A 21,308-nucleotide genomic window follows, 5' to 3' on the forward strand; every position below is an offset into this window, starting at 1 on the left:
TGTAATGGCGTTGGATCCTACATATATTTGAGTCTGTGACCCTTAACTTAAATTCATTTACACTAGACTAACAATAATTCATAAAACTAAAAAGATATTCTTGAATATATGAATTTAATGAGAAATGACTAAATCAAATGAATAACTCTGTTAGAGGAAAATTGTGTACAAGAAAATGAGGGGGAAGAAAAGGCATTTGTAGGACAATCCTGGGACATTTTGTAAAATACAAACTTAAACTAATGCTAGAAATGTTTGAATACCACTGCTAAGAATTTGGGAAGTATTGAATGATTGGAGAAATCTTCACTCCAGGCAGCCATGTATATAATTCAGTTCCCTAAAGACAGTGATGTGTTCACGTGAGAGTGTGTGTGTGTGTGTACACACATGTACACCACGCACATGTGGGTTTGAAATGTGTCTCAGGCCCCCGACCCTGGGAACATGAGAACATGACAAAATTGCCACTTTGCTCTTGGCGACTCACCGATCTCTATGCTAGATTCGTAGGCTATTGGGCAACACTGCGGTTTCCAGGAATGAAACTCATGAGAAAGGGTTCTTTTGTTGGCCCATAACGCAAAAGGAATCCTTGTGGGATGACCCTCTGCGACAAATGTATCAGCCCAAACAAAATCAAATACAGTTCAGAGAGAAGACTTCAGGTGGACTTAGGACAGGACGTGCCCGTGGTAGGTAAAAGGCAACAGGAAATCCACCTTGGTCAAGGGCCACACTGAGCTGACAGATCAGGGAAGAAGTGCTCAACTAGATGGTATACATTTTGTATTTTTCAACTAATTATTTGGTGGCTTATAGATTCAGACACTAAAGTTATTTATGGAGGCTTTGTAATAGCAGCCTCTTGAGAAAATTGCTGGCTTCCATCGCTCCTTTTCAATTAAGCATTTCCTTTTACATCAGCTTACACGTTGTCATGTGCGTTCCTACCTCGGAGAACTCTCTCTCAACAGTTTGGACTCATGTTACTGTAAAGTTATGATAATTATTTGTTCGAAATCAGGAAATTCAGTGCCGCCTTTCACTTAATGAGACAACTGAGTTTTTTTGTGTTTTTTTTTTTTAGTTTTTTATATACTTATGTCATGAGACAAACTTTTATTTTTTCATTGACAATTTACAAACTCATAAAGTAAATAAGAAGGTGTGCTAATTACTTAACTTTTATTTTTATGTATTTTATTTTTTATTAAATGTACTGGGTTGACATTGCTTAATAAGATCTTAGAGGTTTCAAGCGTACATTTCTCTGATACATGATTTGTATATTGCATTGTGTGCCCACCACCCAGAGTGTTTTCATATATTTTAAATGTTGATTTTATACATTGACATGTTTCTGATATGCATCATCCTGTTAGATAACTAGATTTGACTCAGAATAACTTACTTGATGTCAGAGTTTTATGAAAGGACTAAGCATCTCTCAAGGTTTTCAAAAGAGTGAGGGTCCATGGAAGGCTTGGCTCCTTACTGAGTTCCGGAAACCCAGGAATAAACGAGGACTCTTCATGTTGTCGCACTTTATAAAATACCTCAGTGGGGTATCGAGAGCCCTCGAATGAAGTGTTCTGTGGTCATCCCTGGCACACACGAACACCTTGGCTGTTGCCTCATGACAACACCTATTACAAGTGGGAAGTAGAGCCGTCGGTGGGAAGCAATGATCCTGATTATATTAGTTCAGTCAGTGTCATATAGCTTAGTAGAGATTTCAAAATATCATCATCTGTGGCAATTTGCTAACCTAGCCACGAGGCAGGATCTGAGCATGTGCAATATTCTGTGTGTTTGTCTGTGTTCTGTCCTGGGTAAGGATCCACAGCGGCCGTCAGGTGTCAGGTGTTAGTGACACACAGAGAAAGCCACTCAGAGGGAGGGCACTGCATCTCAGCATCGCGGCTGGCGTCGGGTCCACTGGCAAAGGCCCTGCTCTGGGCTTTAGAAGGACCACAGAGGCCCCAGGGCCCTGGCTGGGGGACCCAGTCATCTGTTGGAGACCCCTGTGGGACAACCTCCGCGGGACGGAGTCCTCTCCTCACTGTGCTATTCCCAGCTCCTTGTTAGAGGAATGATCAAGTCAAGTGTTTCCTCTGAGTAGTTTTCAGGCCTTACTGTTGCAAGAAGTGGTTGACAGGATGGCACTTGATAGCACTATCGGGTAAACCGCTTAGTACATGAAAAATACCTCGGAGCATCAAGGTGCTTCCGAGGCTCAGCTTGGACTCCATAAAATTCCATTTTTATAAAAATATATATTTTTATAGTAAAAAATACACGTTTATTGAAGGAACTTCAGAAATTATTCACCCCCCCCCCTTCCCTCTCCCAGGCAACACAAGGCATTTCGACCACGTAGAAATAACCAACTTTAATAGTTTGGTTTATGGGAAATTAATCCAGATTTGGCTATATTTTATATCTATATCTATCTATAAAGATATAGAGCTATTGCTATGTAGTCTTTCGATCCCACTATACATGATCATTTCTAAACTCTTTCTTATTGTTTAACATACTGCGCTTCATTTAAGCCATTGAAAATTTTTTTCAACATCCTTATGTAGTATCTTGAGAATATTCCATATTTTTTCCCAAAGTTTATTCAGGAGGCAGTGAATATTACTTTAGCAATATATTTGTTCACATCTTAGTGAGATTGGGTCACAGAAAACACATTTCTAGGCCTTTGGATAGGAATTGGCCCAAGTGTTTGCTAAACATCATGAGTTTACACACAGCCCCAGTGACCATGCACTGTGCTTTTGCAGTCTTGATGAAAGATGAAGTAAAAATACATGAACTAAAAAAAAATAAGTGAGGAATGGAGTATATTGTCTCTTAAGACTGATGGACCTGTACCCTCAGTTGTAGTGTTTACAGAAAGGGTGGCCGTTTTACTTAATTATCTCTATTTCACAGAAGAATACAGACAGCTGCCATGTAATGCTGTGTGCATTGATGCCAAGTGCAAGCATGTGTTATATTTGCAGTGTTCACGTGACCATAACGTTCATTTTGCAGACTTAAAGATCTTCAGGCTTGTCAAAGCATGCTCTCTCCTTTCTGAGTTTCTCTGATCAAGCTTGAAAGTTTTCAAAACCTTTCTTCCACTTACTTGTGTTTTCAAAGTGTTTGAAATCACACTTAAAGAAAATGGAAAGAAAAAATGAATTTTCTCTGCAGGAAAGGTCATTTGAATTTGAATTCCAAAGCAATTTATTTGGGGACTTAGAGCGATTAACAGCAAATCTATCTCCTCCCGATTGGAATGTGTTTATAAGCTTGAAAAACGGGGGTTTTATTGGACATTTCATTAAGGAATTAATGTTTTCATAACAATTATTATGAAATTTATATGGGTGATTATAAATCAAATAATACTTTACCAGTGACTTAATTATCATGTAAATAAAGTGGAGAAAGGGGGAATCATGAGGACTTGGTTCCTGCAGAGGCAATGTCGTGCTGTGCGAAGGATGCACTTGAGTTATCTTGCCAAGGTTCAAGTCCAGCTCCAATCATCATTAGCTTTCGGCAAGTTATTTTCCCTCTCCAGGCTTTGCTTTTCTTATTTGTGAGATGGTGCAATATTACTTCCAGGGTTACCAACTGACCTGGTTTGCCCAGGACTTACCTGCTTTTAGCACTGAAGGTCCGGAATCTGGGAAAGCTCTCCCTGAGACAAAACCCATGCAGCCCCCACCACACCACGGGGCTGAGAGCAACATTGTTTTTTAGTTTCAAATGTATCTGCCTTCCAGAGCTGTTACTCCTCCCGCCCACCTCCTCATTACTGATACTGGCCATCATGAATGAAAGGAGATAATGTTTAAAACAGTTGGACCCTGGCTGAAATATAGTAAGCATTCAGATTAGCTCGTATTATTATGTTAAGGTCCTTGCTATTCTTTGGTGGTGCTGAATACTCTAAAAATCAGAAACAATATGTGTGCTGTCCTGCTATTGATATTATGAAAATGAGCACTGTAGTTCCTTGGAGTGGTCAAAACTCCAGCAGTTGCCTTTGGATGATAGTGAATATTCTAAAGCAGCAGCAAAAAACCTTTGAATACAGCATCTCACCCTCATTCAGGACATTCATCTCTCCCCAAGAATTCTGTTTAATGTATAAAACTTCAGTTTCTGTTTAAGAACTAGTAAACTATAGCAGTTTGACAGCTATTCATGCTGAATTCTATGCATTAAACCAACAGCATTCTTTTCCACAAATGGAAAATGTCCCGCAGTCACAGGGTGCCCACGGTCCCCCCCCCCCCCCCCATTTTGCCTTTCAGTAGAGACGCTCTGACCCTTCCAAATATTTAGTAGTAGACATTCCTCTCAGTGTGTGCTCCCGACTCCTGTGACTGTTAATGGAAGTCACACGTGTGCTCACCAGGGTGGGAAAGCCTGTATCCCATGTTAGGCAAAGACCCGTGATCCTGAATCTCTTCCTAAACTTCGGACTTGAGGGGAGCAGGGCAGGGGGTTTCTGCTCTCTCAGTATTAGCTTCTTCAATTTCCTTTTAATTGGAGACTGCAACCTCGATTCTTGCAACTTCAGGGGAAGGAACAATATAAATTAAGACCTGGATGCTTTCCAGGAAGGGCTCAGCTCAAGGAACACCCCCCTCCCCCACAACACACATTTCTGGCTATTGACAAGTCCCATGCAGTTGCCTAATGAGTCCATATCTGCTCCTGAGGTTTCACATTTGCAAACTGCACTGCTGAGAAAGTAAGTGAAGTGTTCACCCACCTCTGGTGTGAGCTGACTGGTTTAATGTACAGGACAAACGCTGGAATAGTGAAAAGTCTAAACCAGCGGCACAAATCCTTCGAATACAGTATCTTACCCTTATTCAGCACATTCATTTCTCCCCAAGAATTCTTTCTAATGTATAAGACTTCAATTTATGTTTAAGAACTAGTAAACTATAGCAGTTTGACAGCCATTCACACTGAATTCTGTGCATTAAACCAACAGCATTCTTTTCCACAAACATCCATTGTTAGGACAATGCTCTCAGACAGCATTTATGAGAAATGGAATTATGTTACCAAGGAGATAGCATTTACTATAATGAAGAGTAGATCCTAGAAAATGGCCCCTTTTACAGCAGCTCAGAGCAGAGCCACAAAAGCAATTGATTGGTCTTGGCATTTAGTCTTATATCAGCTGTGTCATCCATAGCTTCAGGAGTGAGAACACTAATCTAAAGTGACATTTCTGTTCTGGCGGGCTTTTCTGCCCTGATGAAAGCAATTACTTCATTCCTAAATGATAATTTGCAGGAGTTTCAACCACTTTAATTGATAATTTTTTTTTGTTCTGAGTTCAATTGTGAAGTGATTAGCTGATTTGGTAAATAGAAATTTAAGGTGTGAAATATACAAGTTGCTCCAAGGTAAAGTGCTGTTTATTGGGTGGAGAGAAATTACTTGATAAAGCTGCAGTTTTTCCATTATTATGAAACCGCCAGTGGTGTGGCTTAAAGTTCTGGGGGAAAATGAAGAACAAAACACTTTGATTCATGAGGTTTTGGCAGACACCAAAGCATACAATGAATAGTTTGGGCTTGCTGTGGTTCATTCAAGGGTTATTTGAATCAAGGTGACCATTGGTTGAAAAGGATTGTGCAGACTTCTCTGCTTTTCCTATTACTATTCTAATGACTCATTCTGGAATTAAATCCTCTTATTTAAAGTGTTAAGAATAAAAACGCTCATTGGCTAAAACCAATTAATTTAATTATTAAGTTCAAACATACACAAGGCATTTTCTGAAGATGAGAAAGGCATTCAGTTGAATGGCTTTAATTACTCTTTTGATCTATTTCACCACAAGTCAAAAAACCGGTCATAATTATTCAATCAGAATATATTTAAAAAAATTTTTTAAGAACACATCTTGATTTTGATACTTTATCCCACATTAGCAGTTGCAGATGTTTTTGACATTTTTAAGCAATCAATTTTATGATATTTTCTTACATGGGGAAAAATAATGGTCATTTCACATGTTAAATGAGAAAACTAAAGCAAGAATGAAGGTCAAACTGGTTTAGCACATCAAACAGTCTTTGTCAGCCAAGCTTAATATATCCTGAGTTTGTGGAACAAATGAAATTTTGCTGCTATGTTACACTTTGCTTCCAAACAACCATTACAACTGGTTTTATATATTGTGTGAGCATCAGACCATCAAACAGTGCATCTTTACTGACGTGTTGCTGCAGTGATGATCTACTGCAGCAATCTGCCATTTATATAAGGGCAAAATGTGCGTCTATATTTAGTTGTGAAATTGGCCTATTATACTCTTGATGTTTACAGAGGCTAACATAAATTAATGATGACAGCTATGAGCAGTGCATTAGTTAAGCAGCAGAGTTCTTACCTTGAACTTGAAGGTTCCAGTTTTAACTTCCAGCATGTACTATACTGCTTTCTTCACAGTGACGGGGAAAGTTTCTGAAATTATTGCCTTTTCTTGGGTTGCATTAAAAGACTTCAATCTGCAAAGCTATGTTGTGCGTAATCCTACCAGATAATAGTTGTTTGTGCATTTCTCAATTATAACACCTTGTAAGAAAGCTGATATTTACAATCATAGGGGAAACTACTCCTGAAAGATTCTTTTTCTTTGCAGTAGGCTGATTTGATTGACTTTGAACTCTATGTGATGACAGTGTGTGGTGGGCTGTTTTATTGAAACTAATGAAGGAAAGGCAAGCAGTGCTTATAGAATCTTTACCTTTTCTCTGGGAAGCCTCCTCATTGCTCATGTCAAGGCTGGTGTAGGTGCTGGAGTAACTATAGATTTCGCTGTTAACTATGACCAAAGATCTGACAAGTGTGCAGGTGTTCAAAGGTTCATGAGTTAAAATGCTGAAGCCTTTGATGAATTTTTGATGGCTGCATTTTTAATACAGGTCGACCTTCTTCCTTTGAGGCTGCATGCGAGATTAATTGATAAATAGTAGAAGTCTGTAGTGCTGGGTTCTCCTAAGCAAAACAGGTAGGAAAATCCATAAAAACCTGCCTGTCTGGCTCCTTAGCAGTACTTTTAAAAGGTAAAGTCCAAAGTGGGTCTGACCCTACCTTTCCTTTCCCCTACAGTTAGATGATCAAAACCTGCCATGTTCTTTTATAGGAACTGGTTATTGTATTCTAAAAGTTTATATGCAGGTGTGAGAATTGAGGCTTAGAGAGAGAATTTTCATGTAGAGACAGTGTGCCTCTATCAGTAAGGGCCATAGCAGAAGCTGTTCCACAAATATAGCTATAAATTATGAAAAAAACATGAACTAATAAAAATCTGGTTGTGCAGAAGTCATCTGAACAGAAGAAGCTTTAAGTTGACATACTTCTGTTGGGTCTCTGTGGTGATTATTTTTGCTCTGTATTATTCTCTATAAATTTCAGCTATATTATTTCTATTATCATCATAACTATTTCTGTGAAGTAGGAAACCAAAGTAATCCATTTTGCAAAGCTAAATTTGACCAACCACAAAGGATAACTTACCTCTCTTAATTTAATGAGTCATCAAATCCAAAGTTACCTGTTTTTCCCCACCCTGGACTAGTGGCCCAGTAAACAAGTGGCATCCTTATTAGCTCCATGGCAGCTTCAGAGAGATTGCAAATCATGAGTCTATTTTATAATAACGGGTTTGGTGACCATGGCTGTGCCTGTTTTTTTTTTTTCTGTTTTGTCTCTCTCTTTTTTTTTTTTTTTTTAACTTTGCATACCTTTTAAAAATCTTTTGCTCATTTTGGCTCAAGCAGAATTTCATGACTCAGTCTTGCTTGTAATGTGGAGAACACAGTGGCAAATGCTGCTGCATTTCCAAGCTTCTCCATGACCAGTTCTGCTGAGCTCTCCATGGTCCTGGAGTTGGGGCTTTGCATGGCATCAGGGAGAACCTTTAGATTGGTGATGTTTTGGAGGGTATTTTGAAAGATGATCTCTCATAGGAGTATGCATATACTCTTTCTAAATAATAATTGTCATGGCAAAGTTGAAGTCTACAGAAGTTTCACAAGCTTTTGGAGTAATCTCTTCCCTTAGCAACTGTTGGGATGTTCATTTTTATGCGTAAACAAAATTGCTCATCTTGCAACTGAATGCCATTTTTTTTATACTTCAGTGAACTAAAAAATGGCCACTTTTCCTAGAACAAAAACTAACTTATTTAAAACTTTTAATGTCTCAACAAGTATACAACATATAGGCCATTAACATAAAGAGAACTAGAATGAAAAATCAGTATTTCTGTAATAAAGGAATTTTATTTCATTTAAGTACATAATGTAATATGTCAGCATCAGTGAATAGAAATTAAATTGATGAGAGCAGAGTGTACATTATAAATGAACATTGTGTTTATTAAACACATCTTATATAGTGTTACTATGTGCCAGGCACAATTGTAAATGTTTTACAAAATTTGAATTTAACTCCAACAGTAACCTTCTAAAGCAGATAGTATTATTTTCCCATTTCACAGATGAGAGTAACTGAGACAAAATAAGTAATTTTCTCAAGTTTACATAATTAGTACGTTATAGAGCCAGGATTGCAGTCCCGGCAGCCTGGCCCTCCAGTCCGTCACTTCTGCTAGTGTGGAAGATGTTCGGGGAAAGGCACCAGGCAGAACTGATGATGACAGTGTTTGAGAGAACATGGGAGGAGTTTAAAAAATAGGCAGTTTTAAAGTTGTCACCAAGCAGAAGTTAGGCCTTGGGTTTTATTTCCCTGGGTGTAATTTTTACTGTCACTACATGGGACATTAAATTTATTAAAGTGAAGGACACAATTGGCTGCAGAGAAAGGAATTTGAGAGGATGATGAGGAAAGCAAATAGGTACTGTGAATTATAGCAAATGTAGAGTAAAAAAAATGGTGGTAGGAGAAATGTGGTTAAAAAAATTATAGAATTAGGGAGAAATAGGGTGGTAATCCGACGTGCTACCAGGATTAAAACAGTTAGACTTTTTTCCCCATAATAAGTTTTATTTTTATTGTAATAAAAGTTAATGCCTACATAATACTTAACAGTATGGCAGATATATAGCAATTTACACACAATTAGCTCAATTACTCCTCTCAAGAATTTTAGAAGTAGATACTATTAAAATGTCCATTTTCCAGATGAGAAAATTGAGGCCTAAAGAAGTTGAGAGACTTACCCAAGTTTGCCCAGCTAGTACCTGTATGATGATGGGACTGTCCACAATCTAGCTACAGAGCCACCGCCCTGACTTCTGTGCTCCAAGGTTAAGGGTGTGTTGACTGTATTTGGGGCATTTCTGAGTCTTTCCAACTTCTTCAAATTCTTCTCTGTTGTAAAATTCTAAAGTGGACTCGGCCACATTTAAAGTTAATAGACAATCTCAATTGTTAAAATCTAGAATTGTCTAAGGAGTTTACTCTTTCATAGTTCACTCCCAGGGGATTTGCCAAAAATGCCCTGCTTGTCATCTTCATTTTATGAAATGATAAAATTGAGGCTCAGCTTTGTGACTTAGAATCATAATGGCTGCACATGGCCAAGGTGTGTCTTCTAACTCCTCCGCCAGGGGTTTTGCACAAAACGCACACCTTGCTGAAGGGACTTGAAATTCATAAGAGAATTTGCAAATACCACTTTTCATTCAACATGCACTGTCATTACCAGTAACTTTTTGTGATTGCTTGTTATCTGTGTTTGAGGTATAACCTTAGAAACTTGTAAAAATTCTTTCAAAGTGTTGACAAAAAACTTATATTAAATAATAATATTTAAACCATGAATACTTGTTTAGAATAAATTAATTCTGGCAACATCAATGACAAAAAAAACACACACAAAAAACAACTTTATAAGGCTTATTAGGGGAAATTCTAGATACTAGATCATTACCCTTTTGTTTGGGGAGATAGGACCCTTAGGGAGAATCTGAAAATTATTTACTGTCTTCCCACAAATATATACATATACACACAACTTCATATAGGACTTCCACATTTTACTTATCTCTACATATCTATTTGTATCTGCCTCTCTTTTGAAATGGCTGTTGATTTTTTGTTTTTAGTTGGTGGTAGTGCTTGGTGAGGTTGTTAATATCCTCATCAAAGAGTGTTGACATTTGGATTTGCTGAGGAATGAGGAAGTCTATTCTGCTCCCCAAAACCTCAGTGGAAGAGCTTAAGAGCAGTGGAAAGTTGGGGCCCAGTGAGTAACTTATCATGACCCCAAAGTTAATTATATTTTAGGTGGCAGAGATCAGCTCTACAACATTTTGCTCATGTACAAACAAGTCATTCTTTCTCTAATACTCTATAAATATATATTTTTTTGTTTTAGAAGAGAATGTATCACTACAAACTTTATTTTAGGTTTTAACATAGCCCTTCATTCAATTTGAGAATTGCTTATAGCTAGGCTCAACTTCACAAAAGCAGACAAAAGATTAATCCACAATCGGTGTCATTGTCTTAAGGTCTTCAGCTTCATCTATTTTTGTCAGCATCTCCATAACCTCCATAATCCTTTGACTGTATTTTATTGCTGTTGCCCTCAAAACCAATTACTACTTATTACAGACACAGTGCTATCATTCTGAAAGTCTTCTGAACTGTGGTGTCTGCATAATGATGTGATGTGGGAGTCATGGAAACCCTTTGTTATTGAGATTATGGCCAAGAAGATTACTCCAGTAGGGTAACAGTGTGTGTTAGAGTGAAAAAGGGGAGGAGAGGAAAGCAAGGAGGTGGGGCGGGAACACAGGAAGTCAGTTGGGCTCAGTGCTATTTTAAAAAAGGCAAGTGTCAAAGTGTTTACAAGGTGCCAAAAGGCATTAGTATCCATGGAGGCCCATTCCCTGAGATGATACAGGAAGTCATCTCCCCTCTACCAGGTTTTGGAGCCCACTGGATTACTCCCTGTTATCTTGGGCTTTTCTCCACATAGGATTAGTTATTTTTCTTAGATTCTTGGTAAGCCTATGCATTGATATCAATTTCAGTATAATTGGCTAATCTTCTAGTCGCTTCAGTCGAATAAATTCTTAGCATGAGTATTAGTAATATTAGTTACATAACAAGTGAGTCCATTTTTGACCATTTGAGTGATACATGTAAAGGAAAATTACATGTCATCTATTAAAACTACCTTCAAAAGTGGTCTCCCAAATTATTACCCAATTATAAAAATGAGTCCCTGCTTCATTATTGACCAAATGACATATTTTAATGAGCTTGCATAATTTTTAAAACCTTCATTAGCTAACATAAAATTAAAGCATAACATAAAATTGGAAATGCCATGTAAAAAAATTCAGTGTTTGTTCTCCAGAATAGAAAACAAAAAACAAAAGAACAGAAATCTGGCAACACCAGGCCAGCCGTCCCCCAAAGCTGCAGTCAGCGAAAAGTGTGCGTGCGGTCCCCTTGCCCAGCCTGCTGTCCTCCAGCTCCACAGCTGCCACAAGGCCCCTTCGCTCATTGACATTCCCTGCCTTAGCCCCGCGAGCCCTTGAGTTTGCAGCCTCTGCTCCAGCGCTCCATCATAGTCACTTCCTGGACCAAAAACAATTGTGAGTTCAGCCCACCTTCTGGAGTACTCTTCGATTACAGCAACACAGAGAGCAAAGCGCTGAACTTGAACCACTGCACCCTGCAAGTGGTGGAGAAAACGTGTGAAAAGACAGTTCTTTCAGCACAGGTGACCTCACTGGTGTTAGAGAGATTTGCTTGTATTATCGAATGGGAGGGATATGGGTCTTTCTTTTATCTAACGCAGTTAATCCGGATATTGGTTATATGTCTACTTTGTCAGAGTTTAAGGCTTCTCTCACTTTATTTACATAATTTTCAACCAGCCAAAACGGACCCTTTATAGTATTGAATAGAGGTCAACTAACGTATTGGGAAATAAGTGTCATAGCATGTCTTTTCCTTGTAAATTAGGGACGTTTCTGCCTCAGGTCATCACCTGAGATATCAAGAGACAAAGCTTTGTCACCTGAGGCTGCTATGACAGAAAAGGATAGCAGTAATCTGTCCAGTTCTGAGAAATGCATTAGTTAGCTAAGGCAGAATCTTTTATTAATAGAGTAAACATGAAACTCTTTGGGATATTCGATGAGAACATTATGGCATTACTTAAATAACACATATATGTAATATATTTTGAGTGTCTGCAGTGAACACAGTGTTTACACTATGGACAATGGAAGGCATGTGATCATATGATATGGAGTGTTGTTGTCCATATTATACTAATAAAGATTGGAACCACACTTTAAACTCATTTTGATGTATTCCTCTGGTCTTACCTCCTTCCGTGTTCCTCTTTCTTGTTATTTTAACATTCTTTCTTTATTGATTTTAGAGAGAGAGGAAGGTAGAGATAGAAACATCAATGAGAGCGAACATCAATTGGCTGCCTCCTGCATTGGGGATCAGGCCCACAACCTGGGCATGTGGCCCGACTGGGAATTGAACCAGCGACCTCTCTGTGCATGGGTTGACGCTCAACCACTGCGCCACACCAGCGGGCACTTTGTTATTTTATAATGGGAAACCAGAATGCTAGATCCAAAGATTTAAAATATCTTTAGAGTTCAATAAAACAAATACTTACAAATGATTTTAATAGTACCCGGATACTGTAAATATTGCCCACTTACCTATCCTCAGTGTCTGATTTTGAATTTATTTCTTGTGAGACACAAATCAGAGCAGTTCAGAGTTGGAGGAATTCTCCGGTCAGATGCTCACAGGCACCTTCAGTTGTGCCAGATTCTGCCCTCAGCGATGTGAGCGAACTTCAAACAGAAATACCCATGAATAGTTAAAGAAAAACGCTGGATCCCACCTGTTGCCTCTTCTGTGAAGTAATATGTCTATAATGTTTATAAATTTTAATAACCTAGACAGGGCTTTGTCTTTCAACATTAAATTTATATTATCTTAAAGCTTGACTCTTTGGGGCAATGCATTTTATCCTCTAGTATTTTAGAGAAGCTAGCTATTCATTAGTGTATGTCCATTGATAAAAGTAGGAAAGTATTCTCTTATCAAGTAATTACCAGCATATTTATAAAGTTACACCGAAATCCTCATCTTTAACAGGATGTTTTCTTTATCTGACTGAAGGTCTTGATCCTTCCCGAGGGCTGGACGCACATGAACATTCTGTTTGTTGGTTCTGTGAATTATGTTTGTGTTTACTGTTTTTTTATTTCCCCCGAGATGATAATTGAAATAAAATTTTAAAGATGTGTCCTTTAGATGGCTTAAGATGCCATTGGGGTAATAGTTAAATGAACAAAACCAAGCTTGAGAATAAATATATGAACACAGGCTCAGTCTCTTAAATTATGGAGACCTGAAAACATCAAACATCACCTGCACATCTTCTGTTTTAGAAACAATGAATGTATATGAATGCACGGTCAATTGGGGGGAATCAAACTAACAAGCGAACTATTTTTACTCATTGCCCTTGAGATTGTGGCGAATAAATCCAGAGGTAGAATTGATGGTTTGACTGGACATTGTCTGGAACTTATTTTACCATGGCCTTTGGAATTTTGAAGAAGATTCTGGTAGCTTTTTTGTTGGGAAAAGAGGAAATAAAAAGAAAGCAGCTTCTATCTGATGAGAAAAGCACATGTTCTAAACAGCACCTTTTCACTTCTCTAATTTCAGTTTACAAGCGTTGAGAAAGGAGAAATCCCGAGATGCTGCTCGCTCCCGCCGGGGAAAAGAAAACTTTGAGTTCTATGAATTGGCCAAGCTGTTGCCTCTTCCTGCAGCCATCACGAGCCAGCTTGACAAGGCCTCCATAATTCGACTTACAATTAGCTATCTGAAAATGCGGGACTTTGCTAACCAGGGGGACCCTCCATGGAACTTGCGGATGGAAGGCCCTCCACCAAACACATCCGTAAAAGGTAAGCCCGGAGCCTCCGGTCATTCTGCAGTGTGGTGGTCTGTAGGTGCCTCTGAGATGAAATGTTGACCAGCATCCTTTCTTCTTTTCCTGCATATCAAATCCTTTAAAGGGATACAAATGTGGAAATCTGAACTCTGCATGAGAAAGACACCATGTGAAGGTGAAATGAACCTCTTCTATTTCTATTTTTCTATTAAGTTTGTCAGCCTAAATAGTCTACCACTTTATATAAGGTTTCAGAGAAATGAGAATGAAATGACTATGTTAACGTACTTCATGGGTTAGATTTAAGTTATGCTAATACATGCAAATATTTATTGATGAGTGGAGTATGAGGATATTTTCTGAAGGGTAGAGCTAATATTTTCTGTGTTTAGCAACCAAAGAAAGGAAGGGGACAGAGTCCAACTGGAGCAGGCAGTTTGAGCAATGATTTTATTGACTAATAAAAAAAAATCAATCCATGTATTAATGTTTCAAGTCTCTATACGTATTGCCTAGAAGTTACAAATATAAATGTATACTTGTCCTCCAAATCTTTGGTACAGTTACCCTTAAATCATTATTTAAAAATTGTAGGCTTCTTCAGTCTGATAATTAAGAGAGGTATTTCTTGTGTGTTCCTGCAACTCCTAAAACTTTATGACATTTCTAGCATTTTAATATGAATGCATATGTTTATCAGTGTACATGTCATGTTGGTCATTGATTTGCTAACTTAAAGGGTGTGTTCTTCAAAGCTCAGGACTTTAGGGATATGCTAGCTTCTTGTGTCTAGACCCTTGATAAGCATGAACTGGACATTGGGCAGAATTTCAGGCAACTTCTGCTAGGGGAGGAATTAGGTTCTTTAGTTATATGGTGACACCTTGACTGTTAATTTTGGAGAAGGGCCTGTATTCCTAGAGGTTGTGGGAAAGGGTGCTAGTGGTGGGGGGAGGGCTGTCACCCTTATAGGATTCACATTAAAGTGAGAGGCCAAAAGCAGTTGCCGTGTCCAGCTCTGTGCTCAGAGGTGTGCTCGTGTATGTGTATCAGTCTGCTCCTATCTTTGCCATTGCTACTTCGGATTTGTGTTTCTTATGCTGATGAGGAAAGGACAATTAGAATTTAAATTGAAACAAGTTATTTTCTCCTAGAGCAGGGGTTGGCAAACATTTTCTGGAAAGGGCCATGTAGTAAATATTTTAGGTTTGGGGGGTTAACTCAACTCGACCATGCCATTGCAGCGTGACATCAGCCATAGACAGTACGGACACAACAGGGTGTGGCTGAGTTCTCAGGAAACTGCACTTACAAAGCAGAGGGCTGCAGGGGGAGGGCGAGGGAGGACGGGGTCTGAGGAGAAAAAGGACAAACGTCAATAACAAAAATGAGTTAATAAAGAAAAAATAAAATATATACTGAAAACAGAGCAGGCAGCCAGCTGCCACCGGAGTTGGCTCCCAAGCCATAGTTCCCGGACTCTGGCTCTAGAGTGTAAGACTGACATTCAGAGGTTGAGAAGAACGCACAGCAAGGTAGCTCTCAAGGGCAAGGTGTGAGTCGAAGGCAGCAGAGAACAAATAAACCAAGGCCCGTGGCTACTGTCCATGAGAATGTAGATGTCAACCTGGCCATGCCACACACCGTCCACGTTCCAAGGCTAAGGTGGTAGGGGATTTTCCCAGGCTGAAGCTGTGACTACAATCCTAGTAGATACTTGCTGTATACAGAAGAGCTTATCCAAGAGGCTGTCTTCACGTTTATTGCAAATCGTGCAAGATGGAAGGGTAAGTGCAAAAGGTGATCAATCACACCACGTGCACAGTGTTATTAGTAAATGGTAAATATGTTGCTGGAGCGACTGGGCTTGTATTAAGTTGTTTAGGGTGGTCATCTTTTCTTTTACTTCCATTTTTCTTTGAAGGGGTTTGTAGTTTATAGGTTTTTCTTGATAGTGGTAGCTACCCAAGTAGAAGAAATCTCAAGGTTCCCTTGTCTGTCTATTCTTCTGTTTTGTGATAGTCCTGCTTACTCTTAGAAGCATGGCCTTTGCGTGACAGAGAATTATAGAGCACATAGAACTATGCCTTTATGTTACTTTATGTAGAAAGGGTTTATGGTTAAGAGTTAGCAGGTCAAAAACTAGAATCCCAGTATTTTTGCCTTGGTGTCTAGTGTTCTTTCTATCACAGTATATTCATTGCTAACAGTGATACTTGATTTGTATCACCATTGTCAAATGTTCCGAATAACAGTTCTCTCAGTTTCGGAGTCTAATGATTCACTTTTACTCTGTGGCCTTCAATCAACTCAGCTCTATCACCACTGATGATGATGAAGGTGGAAAAAGATAAGAAAACTTGGTCTCTGCTCCCACAGGTTTCTGTCTGTGGAAGGATGTGGCAGTGTCAAGGAGGAACACAGGAGGTTGGATGGATGATTAGGAGCCTGGAAGGAGATCACAGATTTTTATTTTAGTAAAGTTTCCATCCGCTTTTGGCAGAGAATCCGAGTTGTTACATGTTTGCTCCCACTGCTAGCGAGCTGGGCGGGGCTGAAACTGTAGCGGTAAGCATAGTGACTGCACTGCTTACCCTGAGTCTCAGAGCTTCTGGGAATGCAATGGGCACTTTCTGCAAACTGGTTCTGCTGCGCAGGGTATGTATATTTTATTGCTGTGCTCTAGTTCTGTAATGCAAACCTGCTACTCAGACTGATCAAACATTCATGGAACAACATCAAAGAAACTCATTGTAATTTATTAAGGTCTTCTGTGTTGTGCCCTTGAAGAAGTTCATATGGATAAACAAGCTTATATAAATAGCCTGTAGCATCATGTAAAGTGCAGTTCAAAATCCAACAGTAAAACAGTAGACATTATACATTGTGCTTCTCCAGGGCAGTCTCTCGGAAAAAAAAAACCTAAAGGCATTCGGACATTTATATGAAAAGTACTTACACGTCGTAGGCAGCGTTTTAAAAAATGTGATGAGTTGTTCATGTTAATGATTAAATTTCAAAGCTTAAACTTAAATTTGTCTCACCCAACTATATAGAAGTTTAATCATTTTAATTTACTGCTTCAGAAAGGTCCTTTCCTCTGCCCTATATTCATCACATCTTTTCTTAGAAGTCTATAAAGGCTGATGAGTTTGTTTTGCGCTGCCCATTGTGTATAGATTATTTACAAGTCCTGCTAGCAGAAGGAACACCCCGGTGACAGTGTGTAATATGTCCTGAGTCAATTACCTCATGGAAATGATATGTTAAGCAATTGGAAGGTAACAGATAGTTTTCTCCATTATTTTAGAAATATCTGTATTGTTATAATACAGATCAAATCTACAATGAATATGATGCATTATTCAAGGAATGACCAGGCTTTCTCAGCAGTGTTTCAACTAAATAACTGATGATTGTAACCTTTAAAGAAATCTCATTGTGGTGACTGTTGGTAAATCACTTCCCCATTCATAGTCATCTCTATTTAGAGGCGATCTGGAAACCATTATATCTTTTATTAATCTTAAAAGCAATAGCTGCTGATTTGACATTTGCTAAAACTAGATAAATTTTCTGTCTTTCTAATATCACAGACTTCAGTCGATTTTCGAAGTCTGTCTACTGCAACTCTATTAATCCAGGAATATGTACCACTGTAAGCGTACCTTGTGTTTTAATTTAAACATTGCAGCTTTTAAACAATTCGCCCGTGAGTGTATGACAGGCACCACGCCAAAGCACTGTCTCTAAATACAAACCGTTTCTCTCGTCTTTGGGTGGAAACGGTTGAAAAACAGGCAAGGGAATTGGTGATTAAAATCAACTAAACACATTAGGAAAGGACTTGACTATCTTCATAGAATTTCTCTTCACTCTTTCAGGCATGTATTTTGAATTAACTGGTCGATTTTTCTGCAGGTCTTTATTTAAGCAACCCATAATCTCTCCTTAGTCAAAGACCAGGCTGTGACTTAAGCAACGATTTTTAATGGATTCCTTTAAAATAGTCACGTCGGGTGAGCGAGTATAGGACATCCTTCAGAGGAACATTGAATTACTGTAACGGTCATCCCCAAACCTAGGGAGAATTTTGTAAAATGGTTCTGTTTCCAGAAAAGTTAGAGATTCCCAGACTGCCTGAGTGACAGGTCTTCTCGGTCTAAGCGGCATCAAGGGCTTCCCGGGCCTTTTCTGGCCTTTTACTTTGTGCACCTGTCTCTACCAGGGGTCGTTCCTGTTTGAGGGCAAGCAGCATCATCCTTATTATTAAAAACAAAAAAAAGTGAAATGAAAGTTCTTACAATCAGGACATGGTATGTATACCAGCCTGTGGAATCTTTTGTTTTGTTTTGTTTTTACACAGGCAAATGGTAGAACCCAGACTGAACCCTGTGGTGCCAGGAGAGAGGGATACAAGGTGGAGACTTGGTTCTTGCTTGGTTCCTGTTCTTACCTCCATCACCCTCAGTACACCGAGGGTCTGCCTCTGGTGTCGTTTCCAGTTCCACTGGCCTCAGTTCAGAGTCAGTGGTGCGCCAGATGGAAACGAAACCTCTGAAATCTGAGCTGCCGACGTTCATGCCTGTTCGTTGTGGTAGCGAGTGTGGGCTGTTCTAGTGTATGGACATGTAATGTGATATAATTGCCTTTTCTTAGGTGTGGTTCCAAGAAGGCTTCTTCATTCCCTGCTATTATCCTTTCCTATCTTTCTAGTGAAGCTAGGACTTCGGAAAGAAGTTTATTTGAGAAACTTACCTTTTACTTTGACGTTGCGTCATGTTTGGACAGGCGGTGTCTACATGGCCACACTTCTCTCGGATTGTCATCTCTGGCACTGGGCAGGAAGAGCTCCTGACAAATGTCGCTCTTGAGGTTGGCAGAGCACGTGTCTGGGACTCTAGTTCTGTGACATTTCACCTTTTATCAGGAAAAGCTTTGATATCTGCAGAGGGAGACTAGAGTCCACCTTCAGCATGAAGATACTAGAAAGCATTGCTGGTTTCTTGCCACATGTCACTGTCAAAGGGTTTGACTGGTCATCCGTGTTTTCAGAGCACCTGACATGATGGAGCGTCGAGAATCACCCTCAACTCCAAACACTGACTCAGGGATAGGGTGTCTGTGAGAATGATGGCTGAGAACATGTGAAGACAGGTGCACAAGTCAGCCGTTCCCAGGGCGACAAGCACTCGGCCTGTCTCAGTAGCGCGCCGCAGGGCTTCTGCTCTGCATGGAGCCAGAGTTGGTCTGTGGGCTGGCAGGTCTGGACTGGGATCATCTGAGTGGTTCTGCTTCCTGCCACGCTCTGGCTCGGCTTGACGCCTTGCTGAGAGTTTAGCTCAGGTCTGCCCCCTGTTGAGGGGCAGCAGATATTTGGGGAAAAGCTCTTTTTATGGTGATGGCAGAGGTGTAAGAGCAGTGTGCAAAAACAGGTCAAAAGGGATGCATCACACTTTAATGCTGTAATCACTGGATGATATGTGGTCTGCAAATCTTCTCCTTCTCTTTCTTTCTCTCTCTCCTGACTTACACAATGGGAAATTTTACACAGATCTCAGAGTTCGTTCTACTGGGATTCGGATGGGGTCCAGGAATGCAGTGCCCTTTGTGACCCTCTCTGCTGTGTCTGTGATGGGGAACTCTGGCATGATTGTATTTATCAGGGTGGAGCACACCTCCACACCCCAATGTACATCTTCCTCCAAGGTCTTGCCATTTGGGACATCTGCTGTGCTTTCCAAGTGGTACCCAGGCCTCCGGTGAACTGCTCAGAAGAGGACCACGCTGTTCCCTTTGGAGCATATGCTGCTCAGTTCTCTCTGTCTCTCTTTGGTGCCACGGGGCATTCCTCCTGGCTGCATGGCCTGCGGCTACTTTGTCACCATCTGTATCCTGCTTCTGTACTCTGGGAGTGTGTCTCACAGCTCTGGGTACTGTATCCTTAGGGTCCTACCTCTGGGGCTTAGTGGACACCATCACTGCACGACGACCTTCCGGTTGCCCTCTGCGGGTCCAGTGAGGCCAGTGACTTTTTCTGTGATGTCCTTCTCTTGTTCCAATACCTCCGTAAACCAAATCGATCCTTCAAAAACAAACAAACAACACAAACCCGTAACACCTCGTAAGAATATTTTTGTGGGGAATTCCAGACTGTGGACAAAGGAACGCCCGTGAACCCTTCTGCACCCTCCATCAGGATTCTCCGACTTGTCCTTTTCTCCGGTGATCGTCGTTGCCTCCAGCAGCCCAGTACCGAAGCGACCACGTAGCCTTTGTTTGCCCTTCGCTTCCTTCGGGTTTGCGGGACTCCTGCTCATGGTCCACAGACCAACTCAGATATGGTTTTCTTATGTCGATCTTCTCTTCTTCCCAAGAACATTAGTCATTTTTTTTCCCTGTAGCTTACTAGTGAGTCTTACATTGCTTTATTATCAATTCACGATTCTTTTCTGTATATACTCATGTCTGTACTTAGACTATGAGCTATTGGAGGGAAGAGCCTGGTCATCTTGTACGTGTTTTTGTTTCCATGTTCAGGACTCAGGAAAATAAGGATTTAACCATGTTTTAAATGGAATTCTATAGAATTGGATTGTATTTTGGCGTTGCATTAGCAGAGTTGGTGCTGATGCTGATGAGAGCTAAGGGTGGGTCTAAATCATAGGCTAGGAAGAAGAAAAAGAGTAACAATAAAAGGAAGGAGAATGATGGGAATAGCATGAAACCACTGGGAAAATAAACGGTGTACGGATTAGGAGCTAGGAGGACTTGGGGTGCCCTCATCCCCACCCTGGGATGGGCTGCCCTGTAATGGTCTCCCTCCCAACATTCTCTCTCATGTAATATACAGGCTGAGGAGTTGAAAGTTAAAGCAAGAGTCTCAAGAAACCCACAAAGGTGTATAAATTCAGTTTTGTTCAACAGCTGTCTGAGCTCTTTCTCTTAGTCAGACCCAGGGTCCTCTGCCGAACATTGCGGGGCACTGACTAAGAGCAAGAGAGGATCCTGTCCATGGATGTATTTACCATTCATTGAGAAATAAATGCAAAGGACAGAAAGGAAGGGTGGAAGATGAGAGCTTTGGATACAGTTAGATACACCCTGTGACTGTTTACAGTGCCCTCGCTAGACCTCAGTTTCCTCATTTGAATTTTCTTTTGGGTGGTGATTCTGGTCTGCACGATTGCTTCCTCTCTACTTCAATACCCCAGTATCTTAGAAAGGATTTTGTAGTTCTTGTCTCAAATTAGCCTTTCCTGGGACTATTGGCTTTCTTGAAGCTGTTCATTAATAATTGCAAAAGTCACATGCTCTAACTCTTTATAATCTCTAATAATTT

At 40.0% G+C, this 21,308-nt stretch overlaps 1 protein-coding gene across 5 annotated transcripts in view; it reads left to right on the top strand.

Moving 5' to 3' along the window:
- NPAS3 (neuronal PAS domain protein 3) overlaps nt 1-21,308 on the top strand; it is an 872,889-nt gene that overhangs the window by 255,935 nt on the left and 595,646 nt on the right. For 4 of the 5 annotated variants that reach the window (XM_036265119.1, XM_036265112.1, XM_036265135.1 and 1 more), the window contains one exon: nt 13,735-13,979. In XM_036265119.1, the coding sequence (XP_036121012.1) occupies nt 13,735-13,979 (245 nt within the window). Of the gene's footprint in view, nt 1-13,734; nt 13,980-14,090; nt 14,142-21,308 lie in introns of all 5 variants that reach the window. The other variant, XM_036265127.1, reaches the window with a different exon arrangement.

This window comes from Molossus molossus, unplaced genomic scaffold (genome assembly GCF_014108415.1).
Source record: "Molossus molossus isolate mMolMol1 unplaced genomic scaffold, mMolMol1.p scaffold_m16_p_1, whole genome shotgun sequence".
Taxonomy (NCBI): domain Eukaryota; kingdom Metazoa; phylum Chordata; class Mammalia; order Chiroptera; family Molossidae; genus Molossus; species Molossus molossus.